At 42.7% G+C, this 18,553-nt stretch overlaps 1 protein-coding gene across 1 annotated transcript; it reads right to left on the reverse strand.

Annotated features, from left to right (window-relative positions):
• Nucleotides 1–7,028: 7,028 nt before the first annotated feature.
• Nucleotides 7,029–18,112, reverse strand: tmem86a (transmembrane protein 86A). Its single transcript, XM_035395991.1, has 3 exons — nucleotides 17,944–18,112; nucleotides 8,546–8,810; nucleotides 7,029–7,511 (listed from the first exon to the last, which is right to left on the reverse strand). Exons 1-3 carry the CDS (start codon nucleotides 17,962–17,964, stop codon nucleotides 7,084–7,086), a joined length of 714 nt encoding a protein of 237 aa, XP_035251882.1. The 5' UTR covers nucleotides 17,965–18,112; the 3' UTR covers nucleotides 7,029–7,083.
• Nucleotides 18,113–18,553: the final 441 nt, after the last annotated feature.

Genomic DNA, 18,553 nt, shown 5'->3' on the forward strand with positions numbered 1-18,553 from the left:
TCTCCTTATCATTCTGTTGCATTTGAAGATCACTGAATGGTGATCTCCAATACAGGGGCAAAATAAAGTCTTAGATAATTTAGAGTGAGCTTTTGTGGCCTGCAGTATTCATTGTGAATGAAAATATACACACAAAAAGCTTTGTTTCCTGTACCGCCTTATTGACAGATGGCAAGTGATCATGCTTTGAAAGTGTTTTCATGTAAATCCATGGCCTGAGGGACATAATCAGCCTCACAACAAATCACACTCAGTGTCAATCATCTGACATACCAATCACCTGAAGTACCAATCACATGTACTTTCAACCACCTAAAGTACTGATCACACATGGTACCAATCACCCTGAGCATATATGTCACTGAATTCCATTCAAACTCAGTATCAATAACCCTCAGTACCAATCACACTCAGTAATGATCATACTTAGGACCACTGAGCTAGGCAGTCCTCTAATCAAAGGAGTACTTCAGTGTGACTCACGTTCAGTCTCCTGACATGGTTCCACAATTTATATAAAGATACACAAGAAAGAAAAAAAAAAAACAGGATACATTTCTATACTCAGAAATTGCTTCAATACATGGCAACACCAGTTCCGTTTGCAGAAAATGACCACAGCATCACACAAAGGATAATATTTCATTGTTTTTAATATATATTTCAACAATTTGACTGGACACCAGACAGACACATCAGATAGAAACAGAAATATAACCCTGCCAACTGCATGCTTCAGTGTGGTCAATAAACACACACACCTTGCAGTTTTCTCAAGGAAGCGATCAGCTGTCTTTACTAAACGAATGCAGAGTGAGTTGTTGTAAAATGGGAATTAAAATAAAAAGGAGAAACCATTTATTTCGATTGTCACAAAAATGTTTTATGCCCAAAGTATACTATGGAATTTGTTCTTGCAGCACCACTTACTGCGCAAACTTAATGGCACAGTCAAACTTAATGGCGGCCATAAGGAGCTGGAGCTGCAGAAGCTGTCAGGCAAAATCAGGGGTATTGTGCTCGTTAATGTCCCCATCTGATGCACAATCCCATCCCACACCATTAGGACAATTATATTTCCCCATCAGGCAACAATTCACATCCTCCATCTTCTATCCATCAAGAAACTTTGACAAAAGTTGACGAAAGAGATGGGAAGAACACCATGCATCTCATAAATATGCATTAAATATGCAAAGAATTTTAAAAACAGCTGAATACGTACACTGCCTTAAGACTACTACTGCACTTAATACAATATTGTTCTTCCAGTACAGTACATGGCCAGGCTGCAACACTGATGCTGCAATATCTTTATGAACACCAGAGGGCAGACTTGGTCTCACCCAAGACCCTTTAAGGCAGATTTCCTTGTGGTTAAGAATACCTTTCAACATTCATTCCTCTCCCAACATGAATGAAATATACAATGAAATAACAGTAGGGTCCCAGCATGCTTAACTCCTATGCAATATAGCCATATCTTACATCAGTAGCTTTACACAAGGAGTTGGAGAAGCATGCACATATTTCACATAGTAAAATAGTGTTCCAAATTTAACAGGACATTTCTACTGCAACAAACACAATGTACTATATGCATATAGTGCTATATATAGCCACATAAGTCAGTGTACCATGATACACATCCATTGCAGCAATTTAATGTGAGGCCAGCAGAGACAAATTCCGCAGTCTAGATCACTTGGGAGTGAAAAATAACAACAACAAAAAAATATTGGTTGCATTGTACTTGCATTTATTACGCATTTAGATTTTTTCTCACATTCATAGCAGTTTCACTATAGGTAAGGAACAATATGGTCCTTTATAGTTCTTTATTATTTTCCACACACACACACGCAGACACACACACATGCACACGTACGCACACGCACACACACAAACTGAAATAAACAAAGCTACAGATGAAAGCTCAGGACAATAAGGCAAGATATTGCAATCAACTCAACAATACATCAGACAACCCTTCGTTATTCACTTTCTAAAGTGATACTGTTCTTACTGTGCTATGTAAATTCTCTTATAATTACTAAACATCAAAATAAATAAAAGAATTTTTTCCCCCACAACGACAGGGATTGAAGATTAATAATATATATTGTCTTTAACATTGAGGCTTAAATTAATCCCTCAAAAAACCTCCCTTTCAACTGGAGGTCTTAAAGTTAACATTCTGCAACCATGCATTGACATTCTTATGCCATCTCTATGAAAACAGATTGAGCACATCCTCTCATACTTCATCCAAAACAACCTCTGTTCTGGGTGCAATAATGCTTGTTAGGTTACTCTTAATGAAGAAAAAAAGATGTAAAAATCAATGGAACTGGCAAAGCCCTACTCTCACTCCCCAACAGGTCTTCATCGCAGGTGAGGACTGGGAACTCAGAAGGGATTCTGGCTGATACTGTGTCTTTGAGGAAGCGAGATCTGGCCTTTCGAGACACAGTCCAGAAATACAGGAGGAACTGGTACAGCACACGACACATGAAAATGAGACTGTGAGCACTGAGCAATGTGCCCTGTGCCCTGGGACAGCCAATTACTGTGCCTCACTTCAGAAGGAAGCGCCACAATCACTTTTATTCTCCAGATAATAGAAAAGAGTGAGGCTGCTGTGCATGTCAATCATCTGACCTATGAAACCAATCAGAAAACATTGTGCTTTACTGCAAAGCGCTATAATCGTGTGAGAGCAGGTGATCGCTGCACTCACTCAGTGATTCGCTCTGTCATCACTATAAAATTCATCACTCTCGCCGAGGGGATTGCTTGGACTGCTCAGTTGCAGCAGACCTCTCTCTCATAGGCTAAAGCCACCTTGTCGTTGTCGTTGTGGTTGTGTGGAGGGGCATCCCGCCTACAAGCAACAACAATTACTGAAATATCAAATGGCAGTAGAAATTCAAATAGAGCTCTCTGTGGGAAATGACAAGTGGCACTTTCAATATTAGGAGAAGCACGTGCAAAAAAATGGTCAAAGCCCCGTGTGGCCAGAAAAAATAATGAGTCAACCTGGGCCAAGAGGCAAAGAATAATGTTCAAATAAAAGACCAAGAAAATAATAAGCAGAATAGTCTTAATGATACAGCTCACATGAAAAACAAACACTCAAGCAGTAATCATTAAAATGAAATAATAAAAATAATAGTAATAAATGGAAGAGTGCAGAGACCCATTTCCACACTGCCAACCTTCCCTTTGTCATGCAAGACTAGCACTCAAAGCCAAAATCCTGCTCATCAATACTGCATTCAAAGTGGTTTTCATCCTGCTGTTTTGTGATATATAAAGAGAGAGGGAGAACAAGGCAGCTGTTGACAGAAGTAAGCCGATCCTTCACACACACCTGCTGTAACAGGTGAGCAGAATGGGAAAGAGAAACCCCACCCGTGTCATCTGGCATTCGTACATCCGTACACCTCCTCTGAGCCACTTCACAGACAACAGGTGGGGCCCAGGCTCAGCCGTATCCATTTACAAAAGCTCCGATTGTTCCGGAAGAGTCTTCCCCCCATCACTCAAATTCAGCGCATCAGCGAAAGGGCCAATCAGCTGTCAGCGATTCTCTTCACAAAACACAGAACAGCCCAGCAATAGATTCACTTTCGAACTGAACACATAACATAAAAAACAATACTACAACTACTACTACTAATAACAATAATAATAATAATATTGTGAGCAATATTTTTCCATATGAATCAGAAAAGTTAATCTGTGATGGTGCCCTATTTTTCTTGCATTGCATGTTGCCACTTTCACGCTTCAGAGTCACGCTACTGACACTGAGGCTGTAAATAGAAGGGTCTTCTTTTTATATCCTATTTACAATGGGGAACACACAGAGCCAAATGCAAGCAGAAAACACATTTGTAGGAACCATCAAGTGCAGAATAGCGTGACTCTGAGCCAGGTTTCTGTCAAGGCAATGTTTGTAGCATTCCCTCACCATACATCAGCACATGTGTCCTTTAAAAATGTCAGGGCTCCGGACAAACAGACATTTCTGACTGACTAAGCAAAAACGTCTTGCTGACAATGCGTATCCTCAATTTAAAAAAAGAATATGTTGACAAAGGAGTATCCTAAAATAAACATATGAACATGCACACACACACAAAAGTTGCCTGAGACAGACACTTGGGTAAATCAAATGCTTTTGCAGGTCAAGACTGTGTTCTGGGCCCGATTTGGCATGGCTGCTGCATATGTACATGTGTTCACAACCCTGCTTGTGTGTGCATGCTTGTGTGTGTGTGTGTGTGTGTGTGTGTGTGTGTGCATGCATGCGTGTGTGTGCTTGTGTGTGTGTGTATGTTTATGTGTATGTGTGTGCATGTACGTGTGTGTGTGCGCACGCACGTGCGTGTGCATGCGTGTGTGTGTGTGTGTGTGTTTACACAGCCCTACAGACAGACATTTGACTCCCTGCCTGGACACAATAGGGGCTGAACTTTCCAGCTGGGTGTTTTTCACTTTCTAACTCTTGTACTACATTGCAAAACAAAAGAAAGATATACAGTACTGCATATTCATATGATATAAGACATAACTAAAAATTCACAAGAAACAAAGGTGCTTTTTGTGATCATCTTCATGAAATACAGCATCAGATATTCCCTTCGAGACAGGCCAAACAAAGGACTGATGTAAGCATAAATTACATAATCCGCAATACCCACTACAGTACACTGATGGATTTTTCCACATTAATCAATGTTAGAAATGCTACTAGTAGCTCTGTTGATAAATAATATTAAGCCTGTCTTGAGACATATTTTACAAGACTACTAAAAAATGACAGTGTGCAAAACTACAGACTTCACAGAAAGTGGAGATGCAGATATAAATCTAAGCGGATTGAGGGTGGTCAGGCATTGAAAGAGGGCCTCTCTCCATGGCTGCTTTTCCATGCTGAGGGCTTTATCTTCTCACACTGTGGTGCAGAAGGTAATGTGGAGGGCTTTGACTAACTTGGTGAGGGAGAGAGAGACACTATCTCAACACACATAATGCAAAAGGATCATGTAGATTGTGCAGGAACAAGATACGAGGCTGCCTCAAACAGAACACAGAACAGTGTGAAACGCCCAGGTTTTGCAATCCAAAGCAGAATGGGGAAAGAAAGTGGGGGAACCTTCTTTCCTGGAATGTATCGGGCCTTGAATATCTAAAACTCTCATTTACGGCAACGTACGTTTTTTATTCAGAAAAAAGGACATTTCCGTGGGTCCTAAGAGAACTGTCTTTGGCACCACTGAAATGTCTCCATCATTGATGACCAATCCCCCAACACCTTAAAAATGGTACCAGCAATGAAAAACACAACTTCCAAAGAGGTTCATTTTTCAGCGAGTAGTCCATGGATTTTGGGGATTACTTGCATTGGCCATAAAAGCTAATTTTCAGTTTAACAAAATAAGAAACATATGCATACAATTTACCAGAAAAAACACTTCCAAAGAAAAGAAGACAGTAATATTAAATAACTACCCTTTGCCTTTTACCTGCAATGTAAAAGTTATGAAATTACCAACAAAATACCTCTTGTTTCCTGTCTCTTCTGTTTGCCAAATTTGTATCGATGTATTTATCATGTCCTCTGTACATAAATCTTATGAATTGTCCTAAACTTTTTGGAAAACTGGTATATTATTTTGTGTAATAATCATAAAAAGCAGTTTTATGGAAAAATATCACAATTAAGTTACTGATAGAGAACACTGGACGGCCCAAAAAGGGGTTTAAGAGTGCTGAAATAGCTCTGTTCAGCCACTCTGCTACGGGGGCTACTGAGCATGCTCAGAATAATATAAACGCTACTGTGCAGCTGTCACACTGACGACCACCTGCAGGTCACATGACCTCCCTTTAGAGGCAATGGATGAGAGGCAGTAACAAAGTCACAAGCTCACAGCAGCAGTGCCATCACTGTCCCCTAATGAACACAACAACCATGATTTACCAGGACGAATGTGAACGTGACGTAAAAACTTATTTCCAGAAACGCCTCTGTCCAGTAGGGAGGGGGGGGTGTGGACTTGTTTTTTACGCTTGGGTTGATGTTAAGCTTGTGATCAAAGAGAACACAAAACACTGAAAGGCCAGAGGAGCTGGGGGTTTTGGGAGAGCTATACTGAGGGACCTGAAACACTCAAGAGACTTCCCCACCCCAGGACACAGTTTTAATGGCCAAGAGAATCAGCAACGGGAATGAAATAGCGGTGCTTTTACACCTGAAACACTAACACAGGAGAAAACCAGCTCCCAAAAAAAAAAAAAAAACTGACCGGACATGAACCTAGAACGGCTCCCCCAACCCCCACCTGAGCCCAATTCCGCAGGATGAGATCCCAAATGACACAGTTACTCCTAGAATCTGACAGACTTTTCCTAAACTCTTTAAGGTGCACAGGCAGGGGGGTTGTCTGCTTCCAGTACTTTCAGCTGAATCGGTCATGAAGAAGGCATCCTGGTTCTCATGTATGATAACCTGGCTCAGATGAAGGAGTATGAGAACAAAAAGAGAGGTGGGGGTGTGGAGGTGGGCAGTGGGTGTTAGGACTCAAAGCCAAACATTCCATACAAGCTCACAGCAACAGTGTGGGAGCTTGTTCTCCCACACACACACACACACGGTGGAAAAAGTAAGCACAATAGCCTTGACTAAAGGCCTCCCTTTCCAGCGGAAACACAGAAGGTGCTGGGCTGTATGAAAGAGCTCCCAGTTGAAATTCTAGTGTTGGACCAAATTAAATTCACCCCGTGGTGGTGGGGGGGGGGGAAGGGGGTAAGTGGGAGGGCCTAGAAGGACAGTTAACACCTGATATGCATTTCACATAGCCGATTGGTGATTGGTCAACATTGTTTACAGCTGCTTCGGCCAATCAAATGCTAGGCCAAACCAAAAAAAAAAAAGAGTAATACCATTATGTGGAACAGAAATACATGGACCAGGGTTGAGGGGGGGTTGGGATTCAGAAGTGGGTGGGTGGCGGGGGGGGGGGGGGGGGGTTGGGGGGGTCAGCAGCGAGGAAGGGGGGCCCACAGCCCGCCTCACCCCCTCTTTCGAGCAGCGTCGGCGTCCTGGCACTCGACGGCGGACAGGGCGATGAGCATCTGCGCGGCGTAGTAGGTGGCCATGATGATGGCGCGGGAGTGCGGCACGGGGAAGCAGAACTTGTTGACGGCGATGGTGAGGTCAGACACCATGAACAGCACCGCCCCCAGGCAGGCCGACAGCTGCGTCCACGTCCACAGGTCGTTGGTCAGCTGCACTCCGGCGATGGCACGCCAGCCCATGAAGCCAATCAGGCCGATGTAGACGCCCACCAGGTAGGTGAACGGGCCGGACAGGTAGGGGTAGAGCAGGGCGTAGCTCAGCCCTGACACGCCCCCAATCACCAGCCCCGCCACCAGGTTCAGGGGCTTCATTCCAAAGGCTGAAGAGTACAGGATGTGAGTAATGGCAAACATCAGCAGCCCTGGAGGAAAAACACACATAAATACACATTAACATACTGTACACACTCATTTACAATGACACACACACACACATTAACATACCATACACAGTCATTTACCATGACATACATACACATATTAACATACCATACACAGTCATTTACAATGACGCACACATACACATATTAACATACTGTATACAAACATGCACAGTTCTCCTCCATAACATGCAGCTGCTTCTTTTCACACCACAGACTACAGTTATGCTCACATTGGGTGGAATCAGAGGAAGACCTTTTATATTGTCAATCTATGCAGAAACACAAACCAATGACCAATTGTGTGTCACCCAATGGAGCTGCCGGCTACAGTTGGCCCTGGCACGGTCCGGATTTGATCCAAGGCCATGAGGCTCATCCATGCACAGCAGCAGGGTGCCTTAACTGAATGAGCCACCCAGCAGCCCCATGCAGTGCTTCTAATCTATGAGCCATGGTGAGATCGACACGCTAGACTGCTGCCAGGAAAACACATTTCCTAAAACTAATTTGGCACATAATGTCAGCACAAAGATAAGAACAGTTGGAGACACCCACACCAAGCTGAGATCAGGTTATTAAAAAAAAAACATACAGCTCAGTGATAGAGAAAAACAAACTACAGGCCAACACAACAGCCACTAATCTCATTAGTAAACCATACATGCATATGCATTTGTGTAAATATTATCAGAAAATTATTTCACACTTTCACATACATCAACTATCCCTAACCAAACTAGGCATGAACAGCTTCTACTTCCTCATCTTCCATTACAGAATTCATTCCCAATTTAGATATTGAGAGAAGGCACTATCTCTAATCTTAAAGCACTCTTTAAAAAAAAAAAACTATATACAGGGTCTCACGCATATTCACACCTGAAGATGCAAATGCACACACTCACAGCATCCATACCAAATCAAACGCCAGAACATCATGTTGACACTGTTAAGCATCAAATGAATTTGACTGACCAAGTCTCACGCACGCACACACACACACACACACTCACCATGGCTGAAGTACCCTTGCTCCTGCCAGATCAGGAAGGCATCTCCGAGCGCTGAGAAGATGAGGCCGGCCAGGATTTTTCGGGCACTGGCGTGGGCACCCAGGAAGCCAATGCCGTGGGCCAGCAGGAAGACCCACAGGCAGAAGATGGGCAGACACTTGATGAGGGCGCTGAACCAGGACGGTGCCGAGGTGGGCAGCCACAGCACAAAATAAACACAGGTGGCCTTGAAGAAGGGCACCAACTTTGGCCCCTCGCTTTTCACCTATACAGACAGAAAAAACAACACCCCATTTCGTAAAAACAACACAGCAGCACATTTCACAATAAAGCACAGCTTCTGCCTTACAGACATGGAATATATCACCATATTATGTATGTGTAGACTTTTAATAAATGTTTTTTAAATTCAATGCAACATCCAAACGTGAAGAGTTTATACATTTTGAAGTGTTGCATTACCTAGATAATATATTTATTTCAATGCATTTTAGATTTCAAATTCAGTAAAAGCAAACATAACTTTTTTTTTTTTACTCACTTAGGACTTTCAGAACAAGACCAGGTTAAAATCTAGTATATGGCTGGACCTAACACACGTGATGCGGCTGACCAATGGCGTAACTTCATCGCTCACTCACTCAGTCACTCACGCAGTCAAAGACATTCGCGTTTGTAGGGCTGGCTCCGCTGTTGTGGTCCAGCCAAAAACATAATTCTCCTCATAGTCCATTTTAGTTAATTGTGCTCTGAGTCTGCAGGTCATTTAAGAGAGAAAAAGAGCAGAAGAACAATGGCAGCCAAACTCTGACCCATTTGGAACACTGACACAGTCTCCGGCTGCAGGGCACCTCCATAGCCAAAAGAAGAAGTGGGGAGGAAGTCAGGAACACACACGCACACACACGCGCACACACACACACACACACACACACACGCATGCGCACACACACGCACACACACAGGCACACATGCACACAGACACATACACACTTTCACATACACATATACTGGTGTACATATACACAACTCAAATACACTCACCCTTGCACACACACACACACACACACACACACACACAAACGGCTCTCAGATGCTCTCTCTCGCCGGGCATGGGGATTGCAAAGGCCAAACAGTACAGAAGTTCTAAATGGTGTCTTCAACAGAACTGTTGCATGCAACAAAGCCTTACTCCTCAGGGCTGTTACATAGGTTGTATGTGCAGCAGAGCTTAGGAGCTATAATTACTACAATAATAATAATAATAATAATAATAATAATAATAATAATTTCACAGTCACATTCCATTAGTCATAGACGTCGTCCACACCCCGTCACACACCTTACTGTGTGAGAACACAGCCTGGTTTGATTTCTGCCCTCTTTCCAAGTCCCCTGATCAGGTCCCCTGACCACACACCACAACTATGGCAAATGCATTCACACACACTCCTTCACTTTGGATACTTATCACCCGCAGGAGACCATATTAGCCAGCATGATTATTCCACAGGCTCCTAGCAACCCCAGATTCTCCCAAGATGCATAGCAACACCTTGTGCTTGTTGTAATTAACTGTACTAGACTCACAATATTCCATTAAAAATAGTAGGCCTCTCCAGCTCAATGTCTTGGCAGGCTTTACTGGTGGTCTGCAAAGTGAGAAGAAGCAGCAGCTCACAACACATGCAAAAACATTTTCAGTAAAACTAAAGGTTGACAATCTCACTGCCAAATATTTTTTTTTATTTTTCATCTTCTATTCCACGAGCGATTGGATACATTGTGGACAGTCAGCACTCTCCCCAGACGTAACCAAGGACAGAGGAGATGCATGCGAGGTACGTGTTATTTACTGTTCCATGTTCCATCCACAGCAGAGCGCTTTATGTGGTCTGGAGCGGCTCCAAGTTATGTGTGTGTCTGCATGCAAGAAACTTTCAATGTAAAAAGCTCACCAGCACCTAAGGACAGGGTGTATGGTCTTCCATTGTGTTCTTTGTGCATTCATCTAAAAACAACCCAGTTTCTATCCTGCTCATTTCTATTAGGAAATCACAAGAGGGAAAGACACTTCACCAAAAATGGGGGCTACACTTAAAATCAGCAGCCGAAAATGGAAGGAAATATCTTTGACCCTGTGGCAGGAGAGGAGCTTCCCTGTGCGTTGGTGCTTATGCCAGCTTTCTCACAGCCACAACCTCATTGTCAAAGCCAACTGCTAACGCAGCTATCGCTGACAACGATGATAGCTTCAACAGCAGCAAGGCCAGACAGAATTTCAGCAGGAGCCCACAGCACCAAGGCTGGACAGAATTTCACCGTAATCCCTTGGCAGATTTCTGGCCATCATCATGCACAGAGCACCCAGCCCTGTCTGAACGCGACTTTGAAAACTCTCATGCCAATCGTGACCTCATATTTATGCGGGAGTGGCTTTTCAGCATCAAGATACAGGAAATCAAAAAACAGGGACAGACCGTGTGTCAAGAACTATATGAGAATGAAGCTCTCACCCAATAAACCTAATCTTAAGGTTAATGTGCATCATTCTAGGCCCACCCCTCTCACCGAGTGACTGTTTTAATGCATTAATGAAGGCAGAGCCACAGCCTTATTCACATGAGAGTTAAAACAATGTGAAACCAAACTTTAAATGTGAATAACGCCTCTTTTTCACTTGATAAATGAACCAATATGTGATGCCTAGCTTTGTCTTTTGATTTGAAAACATGAAGGGATGTAAAAAATTAAAATAAATAAATAAATAAACCATGAACTATGGTATTGAGCAGGGTGAGAGAATGTCATCTGACCCCTGTCCTGGGCCAATAAAATTATACGAAAACAATGCAACAACACAAAAAAAGGAAAGGCCAAAGAGGAGACGGGGACATATTTCTTCTTTTCAGCCAAAAAAAAGTGACGAGTCAACCAAAATGTGAAATTGAGTACAGGAGATGTTGACAAACGGTCACATTAGAAGCCCTGGCCTTGTCTGCAGAATGCGCTGGGGTTCCCTTTCGGAATCGCAGTTCTTTCCTCAGCCGGAGGTTTCCCTCTCATTTTTTTTGTAATGTGAACATAGTTTTTGTACAATGGGAACCTGTAGCATTTAGGCCTCATGTTCCTCATTGTTTATTTCAACACCGACAGCAATATTTCCAATCCTGAGCCTCAGACCCTCACGCCATCTCCTGCTGCCGAGGCTGGGAGCCTTTCCCAGTGTTTCCTAGCACTGCCATACAGGCCTGTACATTGTTTTTCGACACAAACAGCTAAGTAATCATTGCACCAGCCTCTCTTATGAGAGCTGCCCATTATTTTGTGCATGCAAAACTGTCAGGCTTCACCCAGGGCACGCACGCACACGCACACGCACATGCACACACACAAATCTGAAATTAAGTATAATGTACGAGGCGAGATTGAGAGTGAGATAGGAGTCAAAACGGCCATGTGAAAAACTGACAGCCATAGCGGGTATGATAGAGGGAGAAATGTTACAAAACCTTATGTCAATTTTAACTACATCAGCTCACCCCAGATCACCTCCTCCACCCACCATTAAGAACGACTGAAACCAAACACCATGGAACATTAGATCTCGCTGTCCTTCAGACTCAAGTCCTGGCGGGTGGGGGGTAGCACATAGTGTTGAGGGAAGTGAAACCCCCCTCCTCCCTTCTCATCATGGAAAATACATTAACTCAAACAAGTGTGAGGAGAAATTGCAAAACCCTCATCCTGCTGATTAACCTCCTTGTGGAGAGCTATTGTTACTGTGTCTCATGGCGGGTCAGACAAATGCAAATAAAAAAATCAAATTCAATTGCAAATGCATTACCCTGTGGAACTGTGAGCTCAGGAAAAGTATGAGAACAGAAAACAAAGGAGCCAGAATCTCTTATGCTCACAGAGGAGCAGACTGAGAAAGATAAACCACAGGCTGTGCACAGTTTTTGAACTGATTCTGGTTTTCGTTGCATCAGAGGGCCAGTATCCACCTCCACACTCCCACAACACACTATTTTAAGTCTCAGCAGGACCATTCGATCCCCCTAACGGAGGAGCTTAAAGTACAACTTCTGCCCAGGAAATAATAACGCAGGTTAATGGTCATAACTGCCCTCAAAGAGTTGCCAATGTCCTTGGGGGCGCCGTCGTGCCCCCTGAGCTGGACACGTCCCGTGGTCCCACATCTAATGAAGGGGCAGCGTTCATTTGCGAAACCACAGACCTGTGCATGATGGGAAAACACAGTGCTGAGGCAGAAAGGTCATGCCAAGGTGATGAAGACGGATATGCTGCCTACAGGAGCAAGAGTATGCCCTCTTCACTTCTGGAGTTTCAGAAACTGTGGGCACAGTTTGGAGAAAAAATGTTAGCTTTACATTAGTTATTTAGATGGCAGCAGACTGGTCGATTTGCAAGGCGAACATGGCATGGAAAAATTAAATGTGTAGCAACACGAGCTACAATAAGTAATGGAACAGCCAGGGCTGAAAGCAAATACACATGAACCAAAGCAATGCTAAAAATAAAAGTACATGGCTTAACAGTACTCAAAGAGTGCAACTTTAAAGTAAAACAGATAATACTGAATTAGGAACAACGTCTAATGTTCTATAACTGCAGCATTTCCTAATATAAATTTATACGGTGCCAGAAAGTGATCCCACAAGAATAAAGTCAACTCATATGATATCTCCATACTCAGTGATTAGCAAGTATTTGAAACAGGCCAGCAACACGACACCCCAGAATTCAATTTATGATGACAGGATCAGACTTAGGACACAAGACAGATCCAATTTCTTGGAGCCAAGGTGAAGTTAAAAAGAGGTGTGTTTTGATTCTGGTGATTGGATAATATAAAATGATATTGTGTTTACAGATTGGGATTAAAATGAGAATAAACCATTCGACCTTAGCTGGCTGGCTGACCTCATCAGGGTAGCATCCTGTATATTTGACTAAACCGCCCAATCTATATGTGTTCACAGGAGACGAGTTTAAGATTATTTCTACAGGACATGAAAGGGAAAACAGTGAGTTTGACCGGTTTATAAATTAAACTGGGTTAATATTTCTGGTCGATCATTGTCCCAAATGTGGTCCATTAAAGGGAATGTGTTCAGTTGTTCCCCAATAAAAACTGAAACTGAGATAAATATTTGATTTTGCAGTTGTACAAAATATTGTAAATATAATGGTACTTCACTTGCGAAAGAAATGTTAACAACTGCGTAGGCATCAAATCCCTTGATTTATAATTTAGTCTGCAGAGGTTTGGAATAATAATCGGTTTATCTCCACTCAACCGATGATGAAAGTCCCATTATTATCAAAAGCTTTGTTCTGGCTGTAAAGACAGACAGTATTCAGATACCAGAGTGTAACTGATAACGTTCCCTTATGGCACAGGGGTTACTATTGTAGCCGGTGGCACCAGATGCCACAGCCGGTATAAATTGGAATGGGGGGAATCATTGGGGGAAGTGCTTTGGTTCCAGCCGGGACGAGAGGACAGGTGCACACACTCTCGTCGGCGTTGGAAGAAGGTGTAGTGAACCATCGAAATTGTTGCCATTTTGCTCAGTGCAGGGGCAAACTATCTAGCACCGGTCTTGTTATAATAGCCAAAAGACTGAAGTGCTACAATAAGTGAGCAAGTTTTTATAAAGTTTTAATCTCAAGATGGAATGGGTTTAAGATGTGAATGTTTGTTGGAGAACGGAAAAACATTGTTAAGCCTTGATTCTCCATTTTTTTAGTAAGAGCGCTGGTGCGGAAGGGTGTCCGTGTATGCAGGGAGTGTTTGTTTGGTTCCCACGTATAAGGTATGCCTCTTTTTAATGATGGATTAAATAAAGCTTGAGCATTTTAATACTTTGTAAATTAAAAGGAAATGTTTCGTTGATTGCTATTGTGCGCATTAAATAAGGTGACCAAATTAATGTCTGTATTTCTTTTCAGGGAGCTTTGCAGATTTCTTCTGCTGCTCTTACTATTCATCAGTCCCTTACGATTTCCAGGTTTAGATTTGGTTTCTAGACTGCCCGGCGTATGAGCCGGTATGAGGCAAAAGAATTTTGAAGAACGAGTTATGAAGTTACACCATTGGCCGGCCGGATCACGTTTGTTAGTTCCAGCCATATACTAGGTTTGGTCTTGTTGTTTGTTTGTTCCTTTGGTCAGCACTTCCCCAGGGCTAGTTAGGGTGGACTGTAGGCGAGGAGAACTGGTAGTATCTCAGGTTGGTAAGCTGAGGAGTCTTGATGTGAACATGTGTGCTTATATTTCTTTATCTCACTAGCGTGAAACTAGCAAGTGCAGTTTCCACAAGTGTTATATTACAAGTGTTAGGCTGAAAAGTGTGAGTACTTGTCTTAAGTGTAGTGATATTAGTCAGTGCTTCGCACTCTAATGATAAAGCTTAATATGCTTACCACTAAATTCTCCTCAGTTAACCACCCAGTCTATTGTTCTCAAGCTACAGGTCCAGCCCAGCTTTAAAGCCAGGGATAGGCACTCAAGTATACTGGTGCCACATGAATTGCATACTGTTGTTATAATAAACTTTGGCACTTTGACTTAACTCTGTTTCCATAATTTATTTGATAACTGCAAGGGGGGATATCCCAAGGGCCTTAGAGTTCCCCTTTAGCTCAAACAAAAAAGGTGGAGTAGTACAATTCTACACCAGGGGGTGTTACACTTGGCGTAGTCAGCAGGATCTTTTTCCCCCTCTTTCTTACAAAAGAAAGATGTGCCAAAGTGTGTAGCAATAATCCTGTGGGAAGTGGTCGACTATATTTATGTGTTCTATTTCTATTTTTTTTCTATATATTAAGTTAGTAACACCCCCTGGTGTAGAATTGTACTACGCCACCCTTTTTGTTTGAGCTAAATGGGTCACGCACAAATTCAATGACATCCCTGGAAATGGCAGTCATCAAATCTGGCAGGGAAATTCTCCCTCAGCTGTGTGATGAATGTCTTCATCAATTCTCAATGACGTTGCTCACACCCACTGTCTAGTGTGTTGAAGTGCACCAGCCTCCCCGATAACAAATCTGCATGGGATAGATCAAGTTTGTTTCCAAAAGCATCAAGCTTTCCACCATATCCACCACAGATTTTTCTTTCCCCTGTAGTTGCAGATTGAGTCCATTCAAAGTCGGCTAAAAATGCAACGTTGCACATGTATTCTCTGTCTTGCATGATGCGCAAGCGGTCAGCTGCTCCTTTTGATTGACTTTGCTTCAAAAAATCCACAACTTGATCACTGAGTTCAATGAAGCGCTCCAAGGCTTTGCCCTTACTCAGCCAGTGCACGTCATTGTATTCTGGCCCTTGGACAAATGTAGTTGATGACCCCTGCACTACACCTTCTTTCAACGCCAACGAGTGTGTGTGCACCTGTCCTCTCCTCCCGGCTGGTACCAAAGCGCTTCCCCCAATAATTCGCCCAATCCCAATTTATACCGGCGCGGCATCAAGTGGCACCAGCTACACTATTATTATCGGCAACTGCAAGAACCGCGAGTGGCGACCAGTGCCCTCTTAAACTCCACCGTAAGGCGGCTGAGGCAAGACGTGTTGACATGTCATGCTGTAGACAACTCTACGACCTTCTCAACACACGCTTCAGCCCTGTTCATAAAAATTTCGTTCAACTTCCACAGCCACAATCACGTGCTTGCGGACAGCGTCCAAATTTGAGTAGGCTAAACCTTGAGTAGAGACTTCACTAACCAGGCCCTCTCCATCCCACCACCCCCTTTTTCTCTAACAGACACACAGACTATAAAAAACACCAGACAACAGAGAACATCCAAACCGAAGATAGTCTTCCGTGGCTTGGCTACTAAATGAGGAAGCGTTTTGTTTTCAGACTCCGAGCCTTTCACGTCGCCACAGCTGCAGCGAACCCATCTCCACAGCAACCCGCGCTTAATCCTGCCTCCACACAGGCTGCAGTCGGAACTCGGGATTTATTCCATGGGTTTATGAGTGTAGCTAAGTTGTGAAATGAAAACTAATCACCTCCGTCAACCTTGTCGTTGAAGAGTAGCCAACACAATTATATCAGTGTTACAGCGTTGTAGCAACGGCTAAATTCGAAGTACTTCACCTATCTTAGAAAATTCTAACTGATGTAGGGCTATTAATTAAAACACAATACGTATATGAATACGAACATATTCGTATAAAATATGTTTTTTATAAATGGGCCCAAGCACCTGCAGGGAACGCGAAAGAAAAACATTTAGAACAGCAGGTAAATGCGCGTTCTAATACACTACCACAGCGGGTCAGCTGGTGAGCGCATGCGTTACTGGAGGGTACAGGAAAGAAGACAAAAAGGTCGTCACATGATAGCTTTTCCTTTTGTTAAATACAGCCTTTGGAAGAAGAAAAAGAACAAAGGATATCCGAGAAAACAAAAACGAAGAAATAGTAGCTGTGTGAACTCAATATGTATTTTTAAAGTGGCTTATGAATCGCATGTGTTTTAATTGTAATGGCAATGTTCACGAAAGGCTAGTTGATAAAGGTTGCTACTTATTCCTTTCGGGATATTTTTTCTGCATAGCCTAAGTGCAGTTGTTTAACACTAGCTTGTCTGCGCTCAAACTCGGAAAACAAGGCAATAACGGTAACAGGAAGAAATAGCTGTGGGGACCATGAATAGTCTACTTCAAAGACGAGTTATGCAAAAGTCGTTACATTTTAAAAACATTGCGACTTCAAAGGATGGAGTCGCGATATTACATTCCGGATCTTCTTGAATTATGCAAATAAACGTGGTGAAATTTGCAATTAAACATTCAGACATAAACAAATAGCCTACGCTACTTGGGAAAGTCCGCAGCCTATATAAAAAATATTACAGGAACCGGCTCAGACGAGATAAACATTGACATGCTTTTATTGATCACGTGTTCAGTGTTTTCCAAGCGAGCTACAACAAGCACGACAGAATACATAGGCTATAGGCTACTTCTAATTTTTATCACTGTAAGTGTTCGAATCCTATTTCGGGAAATGAACCAAGACCAGTTGTTAAAACCCGAATCATGCGACGAAAATGATAGAAGGCAGATTCCCAATATTGCCTTATTTGCCCTGCTTCTCTTGAAGGAAAGGCTGATCAGACATATAGGCTACCTGTTTTCCATACAATTAGACTGTCCGGTCATAACAAAACATCACCAATACGCCGTGGTGTCCATAACTCGTTGCATCTAGGATAAAGAATTTGAAGGTCTACAGTAGGCTAAACATTGTAACCTGAGGCAGCCTTAAAGATGAGCACTGCATCGATTCAATTAGCTAGCATTGTTTTCTAAAAGGAACTAAATCAAAGATATTCTACGGAAAGCGCTTACCACTGTGACAGGCGAAACCATATCTGGTGTGATCCCAATGCTTTCGTATATTCGGAATATTCGAACAGAGTGCGTTTGCGCTTTGTTCGCCACCTAGAAGCGATATTGGAGCGTTTTTGTCATGCGAATTGTTTTGCCTTTTTTTAAGAACAAGCCTGACATCAATGGGGGTGGGAACAAATCTGTCATAATCGTAGGCGGGGACAGAATATTAAAGCCCATATGGGATGTGGCTAAACTAACTGACCAATTAGGAACAGGCAATATTGTATAAGGGGCAGGCTTTAGAAACATCAACGCTTTTTGATGGGAGGAGTTTTGACCGATGTTTACTAAGTAGGCCTACGCGAACTATATTCAGAAAAATAGGCTTTTATGTATAGGTCCCACTCGCAAATGTTTTAAAACACTTCCCTGTGAGGTGAAAACTAACCACACAAATACACGATATCTATGAAGACAATGCAACTCAAAGTCACTCTCCCAAACACGTCTCCGCATTCATCAGGAACCACACTGATGTTGGCATCAGTACATATGGGAAACATTTTGTGCTGCTACCTGCGACCTCAAATTTTGATTTGTAGTGGCATCTTTATCAAGCAATATA

Source organism: Anguilla anguilla, chromosome 16, assembly GCF_013347855.1.
Source record: "Anguilla anguilla isolate fAngAng1 chromosome 16, fAngAng1.pri, whole genome shotgun sequence".
Classification (NCBI taxonomy): domain Eukaryota; kingdom Metazoa; phylum Chordata; class Actinopteri; order Anguilliformes; family Anguillidae; genus Anguilla; species Anguilla anguilla.

Coding starts and splice junctions, on each gene's coding strand:
- tmem86a (XM_035395991.1), bottom strand. CDS start 17,964: ATGGTTTCGCCTGTCACAGTG. Junction 8,811..17,943: donor TGGTTTCGCCTGTCACAGTG/GTAAGCGCTTTC, acceptor CTGTCTGTATAG/GTGAAAAGCGAGGGGCCAAA. Junction 7,512..8,545: donor GCAAGGGTACTTCAGCCATG/GTGAGTGTGTGT, acceptor TTTTTCCTCCAG/GGCTGCTGATGTTTGCCATT.